This window comes from Emiliania huxleyi (assembly GCF_000372725.1).
Source record: "Emiliania huxleyi CCMP1516 unplaced genomic scaffold EMIHUscaffold_68, whole genome shotgun sequence".
NCBI lineage: Eukaryota > Haptophyta > Isochrysidales > Noelaerhabdaceae > Emiliania > Emiliania huxleyi.
In genome coordinates, this window is record NW_005196900.1 from 253,893 (window position 1) to 268,324 (window position 14,432).

Here is a 14,432-nt window from a genome sequence, read left to right on the forward strand (position 1 = left end):
CGAGCCGTGGATTGGAACCATGGATCTCGACCCGGCGTGGCGAGACTGGTCGCTGCCGGCCCCGCTTTTTCGGCTTTGTGACACTTTGTGAGCCCCAAAATAGATCTGCATCTGGAAACCCCACAGGCTGCGTGCACAGGGTCACAGCGCCCGCGGTGCGCCGGCCCCCGAGCCTCAGCGCTCAGCCACACGACACACCCAGATTCACACACACCCCGCGCGCCGGGCAACGGGGCAACCCCAGCGTCACTTGGAGCACTTGGAGTGCAGTCATTAGCCTCACATCCAGGGCCGGGGAGCTGAGAAGCGCACCTAGCGGGCCGGATGATCGTCATATACCGTTTTTTTTTAGGGTGCGCACGGTGCAACGAGCGACCCATGTTTCGCAGCGGTGCGCACGAGGGTCGAGGCGTGCACAGGTCATATGCCACAAGTCACATCGACAAGTCACACACTCACACACTTGGCCGACCGCATCCGCCGCTCGCTCCCACGCACGCACGTAGTGACTCTGGTCAGGGCACCGTCACCCCTCGCCATTCTCGTCCTCGTCCGTCTCCTCCGGAGACAACGGGACCGCGCCGGGGTGCAGCCCGGATGGGACGATGCTCAGCACCTGCTCAATCATCTCGTCGAGCATCGCCTCCTGCGCCAGCTCGCGGTGCGTCTGAGCGAGTACCGGGCTCGCCTCGAGCTCGGCGTGCCTCCCCGCCTGCGCGAGCGCATGCTCGAAAAGCGCATCCGCACAGAGCTCGTCGAGCCACTGCGCCGCGTGTCGCTGCAGGATCAGCGGCTCTGCTCTCGTCGCCACCAGCTGCGTGAACCTCTCGAGAATTAGAGGCTCGATCACAGTCGCCACGGCGCGTTCGGTCACAAGCTCACGCTCCTCCGCCTCACGCCGCCGCGCGTGCGCACCTCGCACCTCCCGGAGCGCCGCACGGGCGACGAGCTCAATGTGTGGCTCGAGGAGCAACTCGAGCGTGCACTGGCTGAGCGTCTCGGACCTCCACTTGTAGATGAGGCCGGCTGGCCCGCCCCTGAGCACGTCGGCCAACAGTGGCGGAGTGTCGTTTGTCCAGACATAGCGAGGCAGGGTCACGGTCGCCTCCCGATCTCTCGGTGAGGCTGCGCTGCTGCGATAGCGCGCTCCCTCTAGCTCCTCGCGCATCACCTCGGTCAGCAGAGAGGCGAACACCCGCTCCGCTCGCATCTGCGCGGTGTAATCATGCGCGACTGCCCGGAGCGCAGCCAGCACGGCCGCACGGCCCTCCTCGGCGAGGACATCGGCGGTGACGGCACGCGCGAGCTCGAGCACGAGACCCTCCTGGCCGGTCGCGCCGCCTATCGACGACCGGCGGCGGCGCAGTGGCACCCGCCTCGCCACCTCGGCGCGAATCGCCTCCTTGACGACGGAGGGTAGCAACGGGCGAACTGCCTCGTCCCTCAGCCCAAGCCACATCGCCTCGATAGCTTCGCCCTGCGCTTGATGTCGCGGTGGTGCCGGTGCCGGTTCCCCCAGCGTGCCAAAGCCTTTGGATAGTGGGACGGACCGAGGCTCCGAGCTGGGACGCGACCGACTCTCGAGGCTGGGTAAAGGAGCATTTCCTCCCAATCCGGGGTTTGCAGGTTCATCCTGATGCGCCTGCTGCAGCGCCTGCCTCAGCATTGCCTCTCGCCGGGCAGCCGCCTCAAGATGCCGGCGTGCGCTCCTCAGCTCATCCCGCAGCGATGCCACCTCAACCTCCCTCTCAACTACGGCGATCGATGGAGCTCCCGGGCTGAGAACACGCTGCTTCCACCATGGAATCTCGCTCGTGCCCGCTGGGGACGGCGGGTCGGAGCCGGGCGGCCACTCGGACCGGAGCGGCATGACCCACTACAATGTATCCCGGTCCTGCACGTTCGGTTACCGCCGGAACGCACGAACATGATGAACCCACATTACCGGTGCATGTGCATGTTGCTTCACAGCCTTGTGATCTGTGATCTGTGAGGGTCCGCCCGCAGGCGCATTTTGTGCCCGGTGCCGAACCTGTCGGACCTTGAGACAGCATTGTGGATCCCTGGGCGAGGGTGGTGGCGTCCCCGTCGGGAAGGGCTGAGCCCTGGCTGTCAGGCTGTCAGGTGCTGTCAGGTGATCTGTCGGGCTGTCGGGCAGCTGTCAGGCACTGTCAGGTGCCTCTGTCAGACCAGCTGTCAGGTGCTGTCAGTGCTGTCGGGTGCTGTCGGGTGCGTGTCTGACAGTCGAGGGGATCTGTAGCTGTCGGGTGCTGTCGGAGCTGTCGGGTGTTGCTGTCAGACGCTGTCGGAGCTGTCGGAGCTGTCAGGCTGCTGCTGCTGTCAGACGTTGGGCTGTTGCTGTCAGGTGCTGTCAGGTGGTGCTGTCGGGGTGCTGTCAGGCTCTGACACACACCAGCAACACTTATGACACTATCAAGAGGAGACCAGCAGGACTCTACTGGCGGCTACGCAGCTGCCCCCCTCCTACGGCGTGATCACGCCGGCGGCGGCGGCCGCCTGAGGAGCGCAGAGGGCGGCGCAGGCGCAGGCGGCGGCGGCGGCACAGACGGCGGTGGCCACCCCCACCCAGACGCCGGCATATGGCTGTAGGGCCCCAGAAGGCTAGCTGGTAGCTTCATTTGTAGTAGCACACAGCCGCCGGTGATAGAGAGGGGTCCGCAGAGGTGGGGCGGGAGGGTTGAAAGAGAGACCCATGACCATCCCATGACTACATGGACATGGACATGGACCACACTCACATGCACATGTCTTTGCATGTAATTTTGTTACACCCTCATGGGGCACAAGAAAGAGGCTCTACGGGGTCTGTGTACGGTCTGTGCTGCTGTCGGGCTGTCAGCGCTGCTGTCAGACCACTGTGTGCTGTCGGGCTGTCGGGCAGCTGTCAGGCTGTCACGTTAGGGCCTGACAGCGACGGGACCCCTCGACTGTCAGACTCTGCTGTCAGACTGTCAGATACGTGCTGTCAGACTGTCGGAGAAAGTGCTGTCAGCGCTGTCGGGCTGTCGGGCACTGTCAGGGGCGCTGTCCGGGGTTTGCTGTCAGGCTGTCAGACCAGGGCTCAGGGGAAGGGCTGTCTGTAGTGTCGAACAGTGGCCTTGTTGAGAAGAAAAGAAGGCCAAGAGGTGTGCGCAGACCTTGTGCGTACCTTCTATGTTATTGAGAAGAAATACGTCCCGCACATCCTAGCATCCAGATACATTGCGGTTGGAGCGGCGTGCTACTACGTAGGCCTAGGGGCCTCTAGGGTCCGTCAAACGCACTCTCCTGACCAGGGCAGGTTTTGGAAGAATTCAACTTCACGACACCTCATCAGACGCAGCTCTCTGCTGCCATGGCCTCCACCAGAGCGCGCGCCTCGCCCTCCCCTAGCACCCGCGCGAGCAGCGCAACGAGCCCCTCTCGGGTGGCGAGCAGCTGCGCCTCGCGCAGCCTCGTGAGCGCCTGCTCCGGGCTCTGCGCGTCCAGAAGCGCCTCAGCGCCGCGCCCGAGGCAGGCACCGTCGCCTGGTCGCGCCGCCTCGACAAAGGCCACGCAGAAGAGACACCAGTTGCGCGCCGCGTCGCCGCAGGTGGTGGCGTGGTGGCGGCGGAACTCGTACGTGCCCGTCTTGAGCACCGCCTCGACGTTGAGCGACGCCAGCCGCCCCGGTGTCACCGCGAAAAGGCGCTGCACGCGCTCCTCCTCGCTCGCCAGCGCGCAGCACTCGCCACGCCACAGCGTGTGCGCGCGACGCAGGAAGGCCGGCGCGTCGAGCAAGTGCGGCGGTAACGGCCTGTGTCCTCCCTGCGCCCACGGCTTGTCGCTAAAGGAAAACTCGGGCCCCGTGGCATAGAGCGGCGCACACCAACGGTCACGCCGCACCCACGAGCGAGTCAGCGACGCGGCAACGTGCTCGAACTGCAGCCAGGCGCAAAAGACGCTCAGGAGCTCGCGCGCGCACAGCAGCTCGCCGCCCCCCTCGGAGGAGCGCACGTTGACGTGGCAATGCAGCATGGCCGCCGCGCCGCGCTCGCCGCAGTCGGGTGCCGCGCAGCCGCGCCAACGCAGCAGGGCGGCTGCGAGACGCACGTCGGCGAGGGCTCCGCGGCCCAGCCGCAGCTCACGCGGCGGCGGCGGCGACTTGAGCTCGACGGAGGTGCAGCCCTTGCGCCGCACCTGCGTCAGGAGCGCCCCAGAGTCGGGAGGGCACCAGAGTCCGCATTCCGAAGCACCGCGGGAGCACGAATACGGGGACTACGCCGGCATGCAGCGGAATACGTGTGCGGCGCCGCACCATCAGCTCAGCCCATTCGGCCGGCGCTGGCGGCACGGCGACAGCGCAGGCCGCCGCGGCAGAGGCGGGCAAGAATGGCTCAACCGACGGATCGACCGCCACCGACCAGTGCTCGAGCCGCGCCTAATTAGCTCATCCATTTCAATTGATTGACAGCACCCCGCCACCGGCCAGTGCTCGAGCCGCGCGCCGCCAGGCCCGCGGCGGCGATCGCCGCGCGCAGCTCGCTCTTCTTGGTAAAGTGCTCGGTCCGGTCGGGCGGGACCACCAAGAGCTCGAGCTCTAGAGTTGCACTCACCAGCTTACGGACGGGTTGTGGGAGATCGGGAATTCCATACAGAGAGAAGTGGCTTCGATGCGCGGCCGGGAGATGCGGGAGGGCGGGCGGGCCGAGCTCCTACGCCAAAGCCGCGCGAACGCAGCGCAGGTGGCAGGAGGGAGGCGTACTCTGCCTCGAATCGCTGTGCGTCGCTGAAGGCGGGCACGAGTGCGGCGGCGGCCTCACTGATCGGCGGCGGCTCCAACGTCGTGAGCGCCATCCAAGTCACCCTGCGCTCGGAAGGCGCGCCGTGGACGTGCAGCACCGCAGCGGCCTCGCCGACGTCAGTGGCGCCGCAGGGCAACAGCGCACATCGCCACAGTTTCGAGCCGTTTCCGCCCGCAGGCAGCCTCAGCTCGAGCTGTGGTGCGGTGCCACGCCCCTCGGCGAAGGCGGCCAGATCGCCCGAGCCGCACTCTCGCGCCTCGAGCCGCCAGCCGGCGCCTGTAGTGCCGATCTCGGGTCGATCTCGGGTCGATCTCGGGTCGATCTCGGGTCGATCTCGGGTCGATCTCGGGTCGATCTCGGGTCGATCTCGGGTCGATCTCGGGTCGATCTCGGGTCGATCTCGGGTCGATCTCGGGTCATGCACGTTGTGTTCGCCTCGTGTGATGTTGCGAGGCTCGAGTCAGTCTCGGGTCGGTCGGTCTCGGGTCGATCTCGGGTCGATCTCTGTCTCGTGTCGGTCTCGGGTCGGTCTCGGATTGGCCTGTAGTGCCGTCGCGCCCGCCCCAGCTGTCGGGCCACAGCACGCTGACTCTCGTGTCCTCGGGGAGCGCCTCCGCAGGCGCCGCGAACCGAAGCACGGCCGGGTTGTCTGGGTCGACAGCCGCCAGCATGCGCAGCCCGTACTGCGGCGCCTCGTGCAGCCAGGGGCGCTCGCTGGTGCTCGGCATCGCATCAGTCCGAGGAGTAGGGCCGCGCGGACACGGCAAAGGAGGCCAGCGCCAGCGGCAACGGCCGAGAGGACTCACTCCCTGGGAACCGGGTGCCCGGCGGGGGCCGATTTTCCTCTTTCCTTTTTGTGATCTTTTTTCTTTCTTTTCTTTCTTTTAGATCATGTAGTTCCCAAACACTGACTCGCTGTCGTGGATCGCTTGTCATGTGAGAGAGCCCGTTGTGTTCTTGTTTTCTCTGAGCTTTCTCTTTTAGCCAGTTGAGCGCTGGCAGAGAGCGATTTTCACGCTTCACGTGCTAGGCGCGAAATTCTTGCTCTTGCGGCCGAAAATCGCCGCCTGCGCGCGCCCTATGTCAGCCTCCGGGCAGCCTGCCCTGGAGAACGCCGCGCTCGACCTCGACGCCCTGCGAGAGCGGTCGAGGCGCCTCCTGCTCTCCGCGCTCGACGCTGTTGCTGCTGCGGGCGGCGGCGGCGGCATCCGCCTCGTGCTCGACCAGCGCCTTTCGGGCCCGCTCGGCCTCGTCGCTCGGCCTCTCGACTTTCGCGCGCACGGCGTCGACAAGATTTACCACCTCGAGTCGGGCCCTCCCCCGCAAGGAGCCGGTCCGCTGGTCTACTTTGTGCGCGCCGAGTTTGAGAGCGCGCAGGTGATCGCGGCGCAGCTCTCGTGTGCCGAGGGCTCTTCGGCGCGAGCCACGCTCCACTTCGTGCCGCGCCGCTCGCTGCCGTGCGAGAAGCTGCTCGAGGAGGCGGGGGTGTACAGCCGGCTGGCGGTGCGCGAGTGCCACCTCCACCTGCTCCCTCTGGACAAGGACCTGCTCTCGCTCGAGCGGCCCTGCTTCCGCGCGCTCTACCACGACGGCGACATGTCCGTCCTCCACTCGGTCGCCTCCTCCATCCTGGAGCTCGAGGACCTGTACGGGCCGGTGGCCAGCCTGCGAGGGAAGGGCTCGTGCGCCCAGCAGGTGAGCCGGATGCTGAAGCAGATGAGGCAGCCGCGCCAAGAGGTAGGCCGGCCCGCCGAGCGCGGAGTGCGGAGGAGTCGCTACTAGTCACCGTACACGCGTTACTCATTAGGCGGGTCGGCCCGCCGAGCGCGCCAGTGGGCCGCGGGCGGGCGGGCGGCAGATCGGCTCGCTGCTGCTGCTCGACCGGGTCTGCGACATGGTCACGCCTCTGCTGACGGCGCGAGAGAGAGCCGAGAGGTGGCCGAGATGCATCGCCCCGCTGCTACCTTCGCGTGCTCCGGCAGAGGGCGGGGGCGCCAACTTGCGACAAAGAAGAGATGAGCTCACAGGCCTCCACTGATCAGTGAGCCGGTCTGACTGACTGCAGGAGCTCACGTACGAGGGACTCCTCCACTCCGTCTTCAACATCCGGCCCGGCGGGACACGAGCGTCGGACCTCCTCGAGCCCTCCTCGAGCCTCCTCGGACCCTCCCCGCAGGCACGGCGTGATCGACGTCGAGCCGGAGCTGCTCGGTCTGCCGCCCGGCATGCCGGCGAGATGTCGCCGAGATGCCGCCGAGATGTCGCCGAGATGTCGCCGAGATGTCGCCGAGATGTCGCCGAGATGTCGCCGAGATGTAGCCGCTGCCGCCCGGCCGCCAACGGAGACGCGCCGCGCGATGACGCCGGAGGAGAGCGCAGCGCTGGAGAGGGCGCCGGGTGCGTGTAGGTGAAGCGCGAGCTCAACAGCTCGGACGCGCTGTACGCGCAGCTGCGCAACCGCAACTTCGGCGACATGGGACCGCTGCTGCAGAAGCTGTCTCGCGACGTGCAGGAGGGGCAGCTGACTCGCCTAGTCCATCCCCATTTACCCATCCATCAGCCATGCCTTGCTTGTGCGGCGAGCAGGAGGGGCAGGAGGAGCGGCACGCGGCGCACACGGTGAGCCAGCTGCGCGACTTCATGCGCAAGCTGCAGCAGCTCGAGACGATGCGAAAGTCCCTCTCGCTGCACGTCTCGCTCGCAGAGCGGCTGCAGACCCACACGGCCGCACCAGCCTTCCACGCGCGCATCGCCGCAGAGCAGGAGGCCCTCGCCAACGCCGGCGCGACTGCCGACGCCGAGGCGGCGCTCGACGGCGCCATCGGCCGCGCTGAGCCGCTCCCGTCGGTGCTGCGCCTGGCTTGCCTCCACTCGATCCTCGCGAGCGGGCTCAAGGAGAAGAAGCTGGCCGCACTGCACGCGGAGGCGGCCCGCCCAGCCCACCCCTCCCCCACGCCGCCCCAGCCACACGCCCCGCCCACCCCACTAGCCCCACCCCGTCCCGCATGTCCGGCTCCTCTTCCCGGCTACTCTTCCCGGCTACTCTTCCCGGCTACTCTTCCCGGCTCCTCTTCCCGGCTACTCTTCCCGGCTACTCTTCCCGGCTACTCTTCCCGGCTACTCTTCCCGGCTACTCTTCCCGGCTACTCTTACCGGCTACTCTTCCCGGCTCCTCTTCTCGGCGCCCTCCTGCAGGTGCTGTCCGAGTACGGCTATTCCGCCGCCTCGCTCTCCCTCAACGCGCTGCACAAGGCCCGCCACCGCCGCCCCTCGCTCGAGCCCGCCGCAATCTCTCTTGGCGCCCTCCCCGCCCTAGTCCCCACCGCCCCACCCCGCCGCCCTGCCCAGGTTGGCTTGCTGCGGCGGCACGACGCGCGGTCGGGCTGGCCGTCGCTGCGCAAGGCGCTCGACTTGGTCGCCGACGACGTGCCCGAGGTGGAGGGCTTGTCCGACCTGCCCTCCGCCCTCTCGTACTACTACTCAGGCGCCCCTCCTCCCGGGGCGGCATCGGCTCGACGGACCATTCAGAAGCGAACCACCTCTCGCTAGGCTACTGCCCCCTCTCGACCCGGCTGGTCGGGTGGATGCTCGCCCGCGCGCCGCACTGGTCGTCGCGCGCCGAGGCGCTCGGCCGGAGGCCGGATGCCCACTCCTTCCCACGAGCCGCTCCTTGGCCTACCTCATTGGCCTGTTCTCCTCAGGCGCTCGGCTGGCTGCCGGGCCCGCTCTTCTGGGAGGAGCCACCCCCGAGGGAGGGCGACGAGGAGGAGCCCCCCGCCACGCTGCCCGAGGGGTCGGTGGCGCGGCGCGAGGTTGCGGTGGTCTACTTTCTGGGCGGCTGCACGTACTCGGAGGTGTCGGCCCTGCGCTGGCTCGGCCAGCAGCTGCGGCCGCCGGTCGATTTCGTGGTTGCGAGCACGCACATGACCTCGGGCGATCAGATCATAGAGAGCCTGATGCAGACCTTTGAAAACAGCCTGAGCTCGCTCGAGTGACGATGTGCGCCGGGCGCGCGCGTGGCGGGGTGTAACGGCATATAATAATTATGCCTAATTAGAGCGGTGAAACCTGATCTATTGAAGCCTCTGCCTCGACCTTGATCCACCTTGCCCTTGGCGCAAGATCCGTTCGAGAGCGTGAGCGAGTGGCGTCTCCGCGCGCACCCACGACGCACGAGACCCACGGCCACGCCAGTCGCGTTATTAGAATTAGTGATAGTGTATTTTCGTACCCGTATTTACGTAAAAAGCGCGTGCGGTGCCGCCGCGTGCCGCGTTCGGCTGCGGGGAGCCAGAGTAGCTAGAGATCACGCTTCACGGCAGCGGCACACCCCACACGTGACATACGATGTAAGACATCGTACAGAGTGTGGCACTCACAAGCAAGCCGAATACCGTAGTGACTAGTGTTCACCGGGAGCCCCCCACGTATAAATAATCGAGGCGCGCATTGGAGAGGGGTCTACTCTCAAAGAGTACAACAGAGGAGCAGACTCAACCCCACAAATGGGGCGGTCGGTCTCGTGCGTCGTGGGGGCCGCGCATGCATGCAGAGCACCCGGGGCGCGAACCGAAGCGGGGCGCGGGAACCGTGTGCGCACGAGAAGATCGAATCATATCTCGCGCTCCTCGGAGGGGGGGGGGGGGGGGGGCAGCTCGGGACGAGGTGCGCCCCTGGCCCGGCGAGGGGCCGCCCTCCTCCTCCTCCTCCGCCTACTCCTCCTCCTCCGCCGCCTCGACGGGCGACACCTCGAGGGGGAGCGCCTCCTCCAGCTTGCGCGCCGTCGCCTCCGCCTCCGCCGAGGAGGGCGAAGGCTGCGACGACCACGCCTCGAGGTTCTCAGACACGCGGTCAGCGTCCGCCGCAGCCTGCGCCGCCTTGACCTCCGCCGCCTTCTCGTGCTGCTTGACGGTCGCGTACAGGTACGAGCCCCCGATCGCCAGCGCCGAGCCGCACGCACCGAGCGGCGTCATCGGCGTGCGGAAGGCGACCATGCAGACGAGCATGATGACCACGCGCCTACGCGGAGGCGGCGGGGAGGCTCCGGCGAGGGGCTGCCACAGGGGCTGCCGCACGCCTCGCGGGCCGGCAGCACGCGCCGCATCGTGTTTCCGATGGCGTGCGTCACCGGGTGGACGTTGTTGAGCGCCTTCATCGCTACCTCGGAGTAGCCGTAAAAGTAGAGCCCCGTCGCCGCCACCTGGCCGGCGAGGCCGAGCGAGCCGGCAGGGTAGCCTGCGGCGGCGCTCGCCCACAGGGCGGGTAGCGCCCGCCCCTCGACGAGCAGAGCGGCAGGCACAGAGACGGCGGCCGAGATGCAGGTGAGCAGGCCGAACATGTCCGCGGGCGCGAGCTTGTCGCCGTCCGAGGTGGAGAGGGCGCCCATCGACTGCTTGGAGAGGACGTTGCGGAGGGCGAGGGCGAGGTCGGAGGCGACGGCGCCGAGGAGCGCGGCCCACGCGAACGAGAGCTCTTTGAGGGTCGCGAGGCCGACGCCGGCGATGATCGGGGCGAGCGAGAGCCAGACGCGGAGGGAGACGGCCTGAGGAGGAGGCGGGAGGGAGGGTCGAGTTTCGGCGGCCAGGTCGGCAGGGCACGAGAGAGAGAGGGGGGGTGGAGAGGGAGGCGGAGACGGAGGCCGAGACGGAGGCCGAGAGGGAGGCGGGCCTGCTTCAGCACTGCGGCAGAGAGGACGCAGGCGTAGACCGGGCCGGCTGCCTTGACGACCTGCGCGAAGGAGACGGACCCCGCCGCCGTGCCGACTGTGCCGGCGATGTGGCCGATGGCGTGGAAGGTACCAATCGGGATCAACGCGCGGTATGTGGCTGCGGAAAGGCGAGGCCGGCGCCGGAGGCCGGTCAACCAGAGCAGGTTGACAAAGAGCGAGCCGACGACGACAGTCGCCGTCGCGACCGACCACGGGCAGGGCAGCGCGTTGGTGACGCGCTTGTTTGTGATGGAGTAGCCGACCGAGAGCAGGAACCAGAGCGCAAAATAGCCTCCGACCTTGAGCCGCTGGACGACGCCCGATGGCGCCACGACGGCGCACTCCTCGGCGTCGCAAAAGGCGAGGCATCCGTCCGAATCGGCGTCGCACGGGACACTCACGAGCTGCATCTCGCCACGCGCAAAGGCAACGGCGCTGGCTGGGGTAAGGCTGACCACCTTCTGCGGCTGCTGCGCAGCAGAGGCCACCGGAGAAGAGAGCCGCGGCGAGGAGAGCGCGGCGCGCGAATGGGAGAGCGCAGCAGAGGCCACCGGAGAAGAGAGCCGCGGCGAGGAGAGCGCGGCGCGCGAATGGGAGAGCGCAGCAGCCGCCGGGGCGAGTAACAGCAGAGCGAGGCTGCGGGAAGATGACATCGACGTTGCCCTCATCAAGGGGAGCCGAGTTGGCGGAGCCAAGCCGAGATCTACGCAGGAGTGAATTCTTTTCGCGCGGCCTCACAGCAGACTAACTCGGACGGACTTGCGCCGTCCGTCCTCCCATCCCTCCCTTGGGTTGTCCGTTTCCTTTCTTTCTTTTAGCTCGGACTGGCACTACAAAAGGCACGGCAGGCGACGGCCCCACAAGAAGAATTCTCGCCGGCGCGGGCCTGTGGCCAACCAACACAGCTACACGGGTCGAAGAAGAATTTATTAAGGAAGAAAACGGAGCCGCGCTCTGGTGTGAGCGGTTGCTGCCGTGCATGCGCCAAGCCCGCGCGCCAGCCCTGCTCGTCGCCCAGCGCGCTGGAGCGGCCGCACACTGCTCGGTACCCCCCCTCCCTGCACACCTAAGCCATGCCGACCCCCCCCCCCACCACAGAGCTCTGCCTGTGGGTGGGGGGTGCTGGCATCTCTGTACAGACAGCTGTAAGTAGCATGCGTTTTCCAGTGGCGAGAATTTATGGTCGGCACCAAAATCAGTGTGGTCTCACCGGCGGGCCCTCCTACTGCCAGCCAGGGGGTGCGGGGCACGCCAGCCTCTCTTCTACGCCTCTCGTGCCTCGCGGCGCCTCTGCTTCAAGGAGGGAAGATACGGCTCTCGCAGCTGTGGCACAGCGGAGAGCACAGCGGGCTGTACAAGTCCATCAGACATGGTTCTCCCAGCCTATCTTCGCATGCTCGTTGTTGGTGATATCTCCGCGCGAGGTCATACGCCGCAGGCCAGCAATCACTCGGTTATGAGACTACTGATGGAGGCGCGACGCTCTGACACCGAGTGTTGCTCGACACTGCGACACCGCCGAGCACCGCGTGCAGCGCTCAACCTCGCGGAGTACACCTCTCGCTATCATCACGCTTCGCGGCGGTCGGGCTGCTTGATTTGTCGGAAGACACCCACATCTCTGCTGCTGGAGGAGAACTTCCGATAATCATAGTGGGTTCGCGATGGACCAGGGGGGCGGCGGCGGCGAAGAGACGGGAGCTGGGTCCAGTGTTCTCTGCTGCTGCCCCCCCCCCAGCGCTCTGCTGCTTGGGGGGTCAGACCCCCCCCCCCCCCCAGCAGCGCTCTTCTAGCAGGGACGGGGGCTTAGAAGTGCAGGGGGGGGTACCGAGCAATGTGCGGCCGCTCCTGACCAGCTCTGCTCGCCCCATCGTCGCGCAGGGGCGGGGCATCCTCTCTCCAGCTGTGCAGCGCGCGATCAGCGGCGTGGGCCCAGCAGACAGAGCTCTCGCGGGTGTTTTTTTCTCTGAGCGAACCCGGGTAGTTGCGATCACACCCATACATGCATAGCGATAGCGTCTGTGGTGTCCATCCAGTCACTGCTCACACTGACTAGCCAGACTGTGCCTCGCCTCAGTACACACACATACGAGTGGAGCTGAACCTTCATTTTCTGCACAAATTAGGGCTGGGAGCAGCCTGCCTCGCTCGCGATCCTTACTATCCTACCTCTAGGTGTCGAAGGGTTGTTTGTGATATGCGGCACGCTCAGCCCTCGAGACTCCAGCCTCGCAATCTCGCAGGCATCTCTGTGCGATGGCTAGCACCCACGCTCACAGTCCTACGATCCTAGGACGACAGAGCAGTTCCGCTCACAATGAATGTGACTGGGCTGGTGACGCCTACCACTACTAACTTTCTACCAGCACGCTTCACAATCCGAGCAAAATCTATGGCTGCGAGCAGCACTGCTCGCAAGCCTAGCTAGGGGCATGCCTCTGGCTCGAGGCCTCTGTATTACACACGTCCTAGCACGGAAGAAGGGGCACACGCACTCTGTTGTCGCGCACGCCGCGATTTCTGGTTGGCTTTCGAAAATCTCTCTCTCTCGCGCGCGGAACACATGGGGCATTACACACGAGGCATTGTGTGCGTTCTCACAGGGAAAGGCATCACAACAGCGCTCTCAATCCTATCTATACCGTCCAGCAGGGTTGCGAGCGCGGGTGCTAAGCTATCGTACAGAGAGCTACGACTGCGAGGAGTGCCGCTCGCAACCCTTCGACATCTACCTAGGGTTGCGAGCGAGGCTGCTTCCAACCTAGAGGTGCACAAAGAAGGTGCCAATACACCCAGCTGCGTCTGCGTGTGTGCCTGGCTGCGTTACATTTTGCGTCTCCGTCATCGAGCGCTGTTTCCGTCTCCCATCTGCTGCTGTGGGATGTGGCTGGCCTGCTGCTGCACATGCACCGGCTTCCGTCGCAGACAAAGAAGCAAAACTCGACTTCTCTCTCGCTCTCGCTCTCTCTCTCTCTCTCTCTTCTCTCTCTCTCTCTCTCTCTCTCTCTCTCTCTCTCTCTCTCTCTCTCTCTCTCTCTCTCTCTCTCTCTCTCTCTCTCGCTTTATTCACGGTCAGCACCGTAAGAGTGCTCGTCTGTAGCGGGCAGGCCGCGCAGATATTTTGCACGGCTGGCATGAGCACCGTCGACGCGGGCGTCGGCGACGAGGGCGCGGCCGATCTTTGGGGCGGCCCGGCCGCGGATCCGGTTTCCCCCAACATCCCCGCGGCGGGGATCGGCGTGCACGGCTCTCCCGATTCCTGCGACGCGAGCGCGACGGGCCGAAGCTCAAACACCCGTGCGGGGCCCGACGCTTGCTCCTCGGCGGCGGCCGTCGCCGCGGGCGGGCGGGCTGACGCGGCCGCGGCGCAAGTCGCATCGGTGCACAGCAACGGCGCGGCAGCCGCGCTGTATGCCGCTGCCAAGGAGGATGTGGCTAAGCCGTCTTCTGCCGCCCCCGCGCCGCAAGGTGCGTCGCCGGGCGGGATTCACGCTGGTGTGGCGGCAGGGTTGGGTCTGGTGTCTTGCTGTGGGCCGGGGGCAACGGACGCAACGACGATGACGTCGGATTCGGCGATGGGCTTATCTGAGTTGAGGGGTTTCCCCCCGGGCACGCCTTCAGTCAAACCTTTGCCAGTCGCCGCCGAGGGGACAGCCGCGGGATCCGGCGCCGCTTCCGACGCCGGCACGACTTCTGGCGCCGCGCATGACCTGCAACCAGCTCCCGCCGGACCGCTTGACGTCGCCGCCATGAAAGATGAGGGCAAGTGTGGGAGCCATGCGGTCACCCCCGTCACCGCCGTTACCGCCACCGCCTCCGCCGCGGCGCCGCCGCTCCAGCTGCAGGCTGCCGGCAACAGGGGGCTGGAGGCGCTCGCCGCCTCCCTCGCCGCCCCCCTCGCCCCCCCCGGTACGGCGTCGCCGCGACGGCCGCAAGGGGGC

General features: G+C 66.5%; 4 protein-coding genes across 4 annotated transcripts; 1 reads left to right on the plus strand and 3 right to left on the minus strand.

The window, feature by feature from the left end:
* Window positions 1–526: 526 nt before the first annotated feature.
* Window positions 527–1,870, minus strand: EMIHUDRAFT_216145 (hypothetical protein; the record flags this gene model as incomplete). Its single annotated transcript, XM_005762382.1, has 1 exon — window positions 527–1,870. One exon carries the CDS (start codon window positions 1,868–1,870, stop codon window positions 527–529), a length of 1,344 nt encoding a protein of 447 aa, XP_005762439.1.
* A 1,463-nt stretch (window positions 1,871–3,333) lies between these two features.
* Window positions 3,334–5,512, minus strand: EMIHUDRAFT_216146 (hypothetical protein; the record flags this gene model as incomplete). The annotated part of the gene is made up of 4 exons (XM_005762383.1): window positions 3,334–4,179; window positions 4,298–4,420; window positions 4,699–5,040; window positions 5,375–5,512. The coding sequence occupies 4 exons, from the start codon at window positions 5,510–5,512 to the stop codon at window positions 3,334–3,336; spliced, it is 1,449 nt and encodes a 482-aa protein (XP_005762440.1).
* Window positions 5,513–5,838: 326 nt separating this feature from the next.
* Vps33-1 (Vps33, SM superfamily protein) lies at window positions 5,839–8,779 on the plus strand (the record flags this gene model as incomplete). The annotated part of the gene is made up of 10 exons (XM_005762384.1): window positions 5,839–6,521; window positions 6,592–6,699; window positions 6,850–6,897; window positions 6,965–7,015; window positions 7,192–7,296; window positions 7,371–7,709; window positions 7,980–8,036; window positions 8,133–8,268; window positions 8,334–8,407; window positions 8,486–8,779. Exons 1-10 carry the CDS (start codon window positions 5,865–5,867, stop codon window positions 8,777–8,779), a joined length of 1,869 nt encoding a protein of 622 aa, XP_005762441.1. The 5' UTR covers window positions 5,839–5,864.
* Window positions 8,780–9,685: 906 nt separating this feature from the next.
* Window positions 9,686–10,802, minus strand: EMIHUDRAFT_53405 (hypothetical protein; the record flags this gene model as incomplete). The annotated part of the gene is made up of 3 exons (XM_005762385.1): window positions 9,686–9,803; window positions 9,860–10,326; window positions 10,464–10,802. Coding segments are annotated over 3 exons (924 nt in total), but the record flags the coding sequence as incomplete, so codon positions are not given.
* Window positions 10,803–14,432: the final 3,630 nt, after the last annotated feature.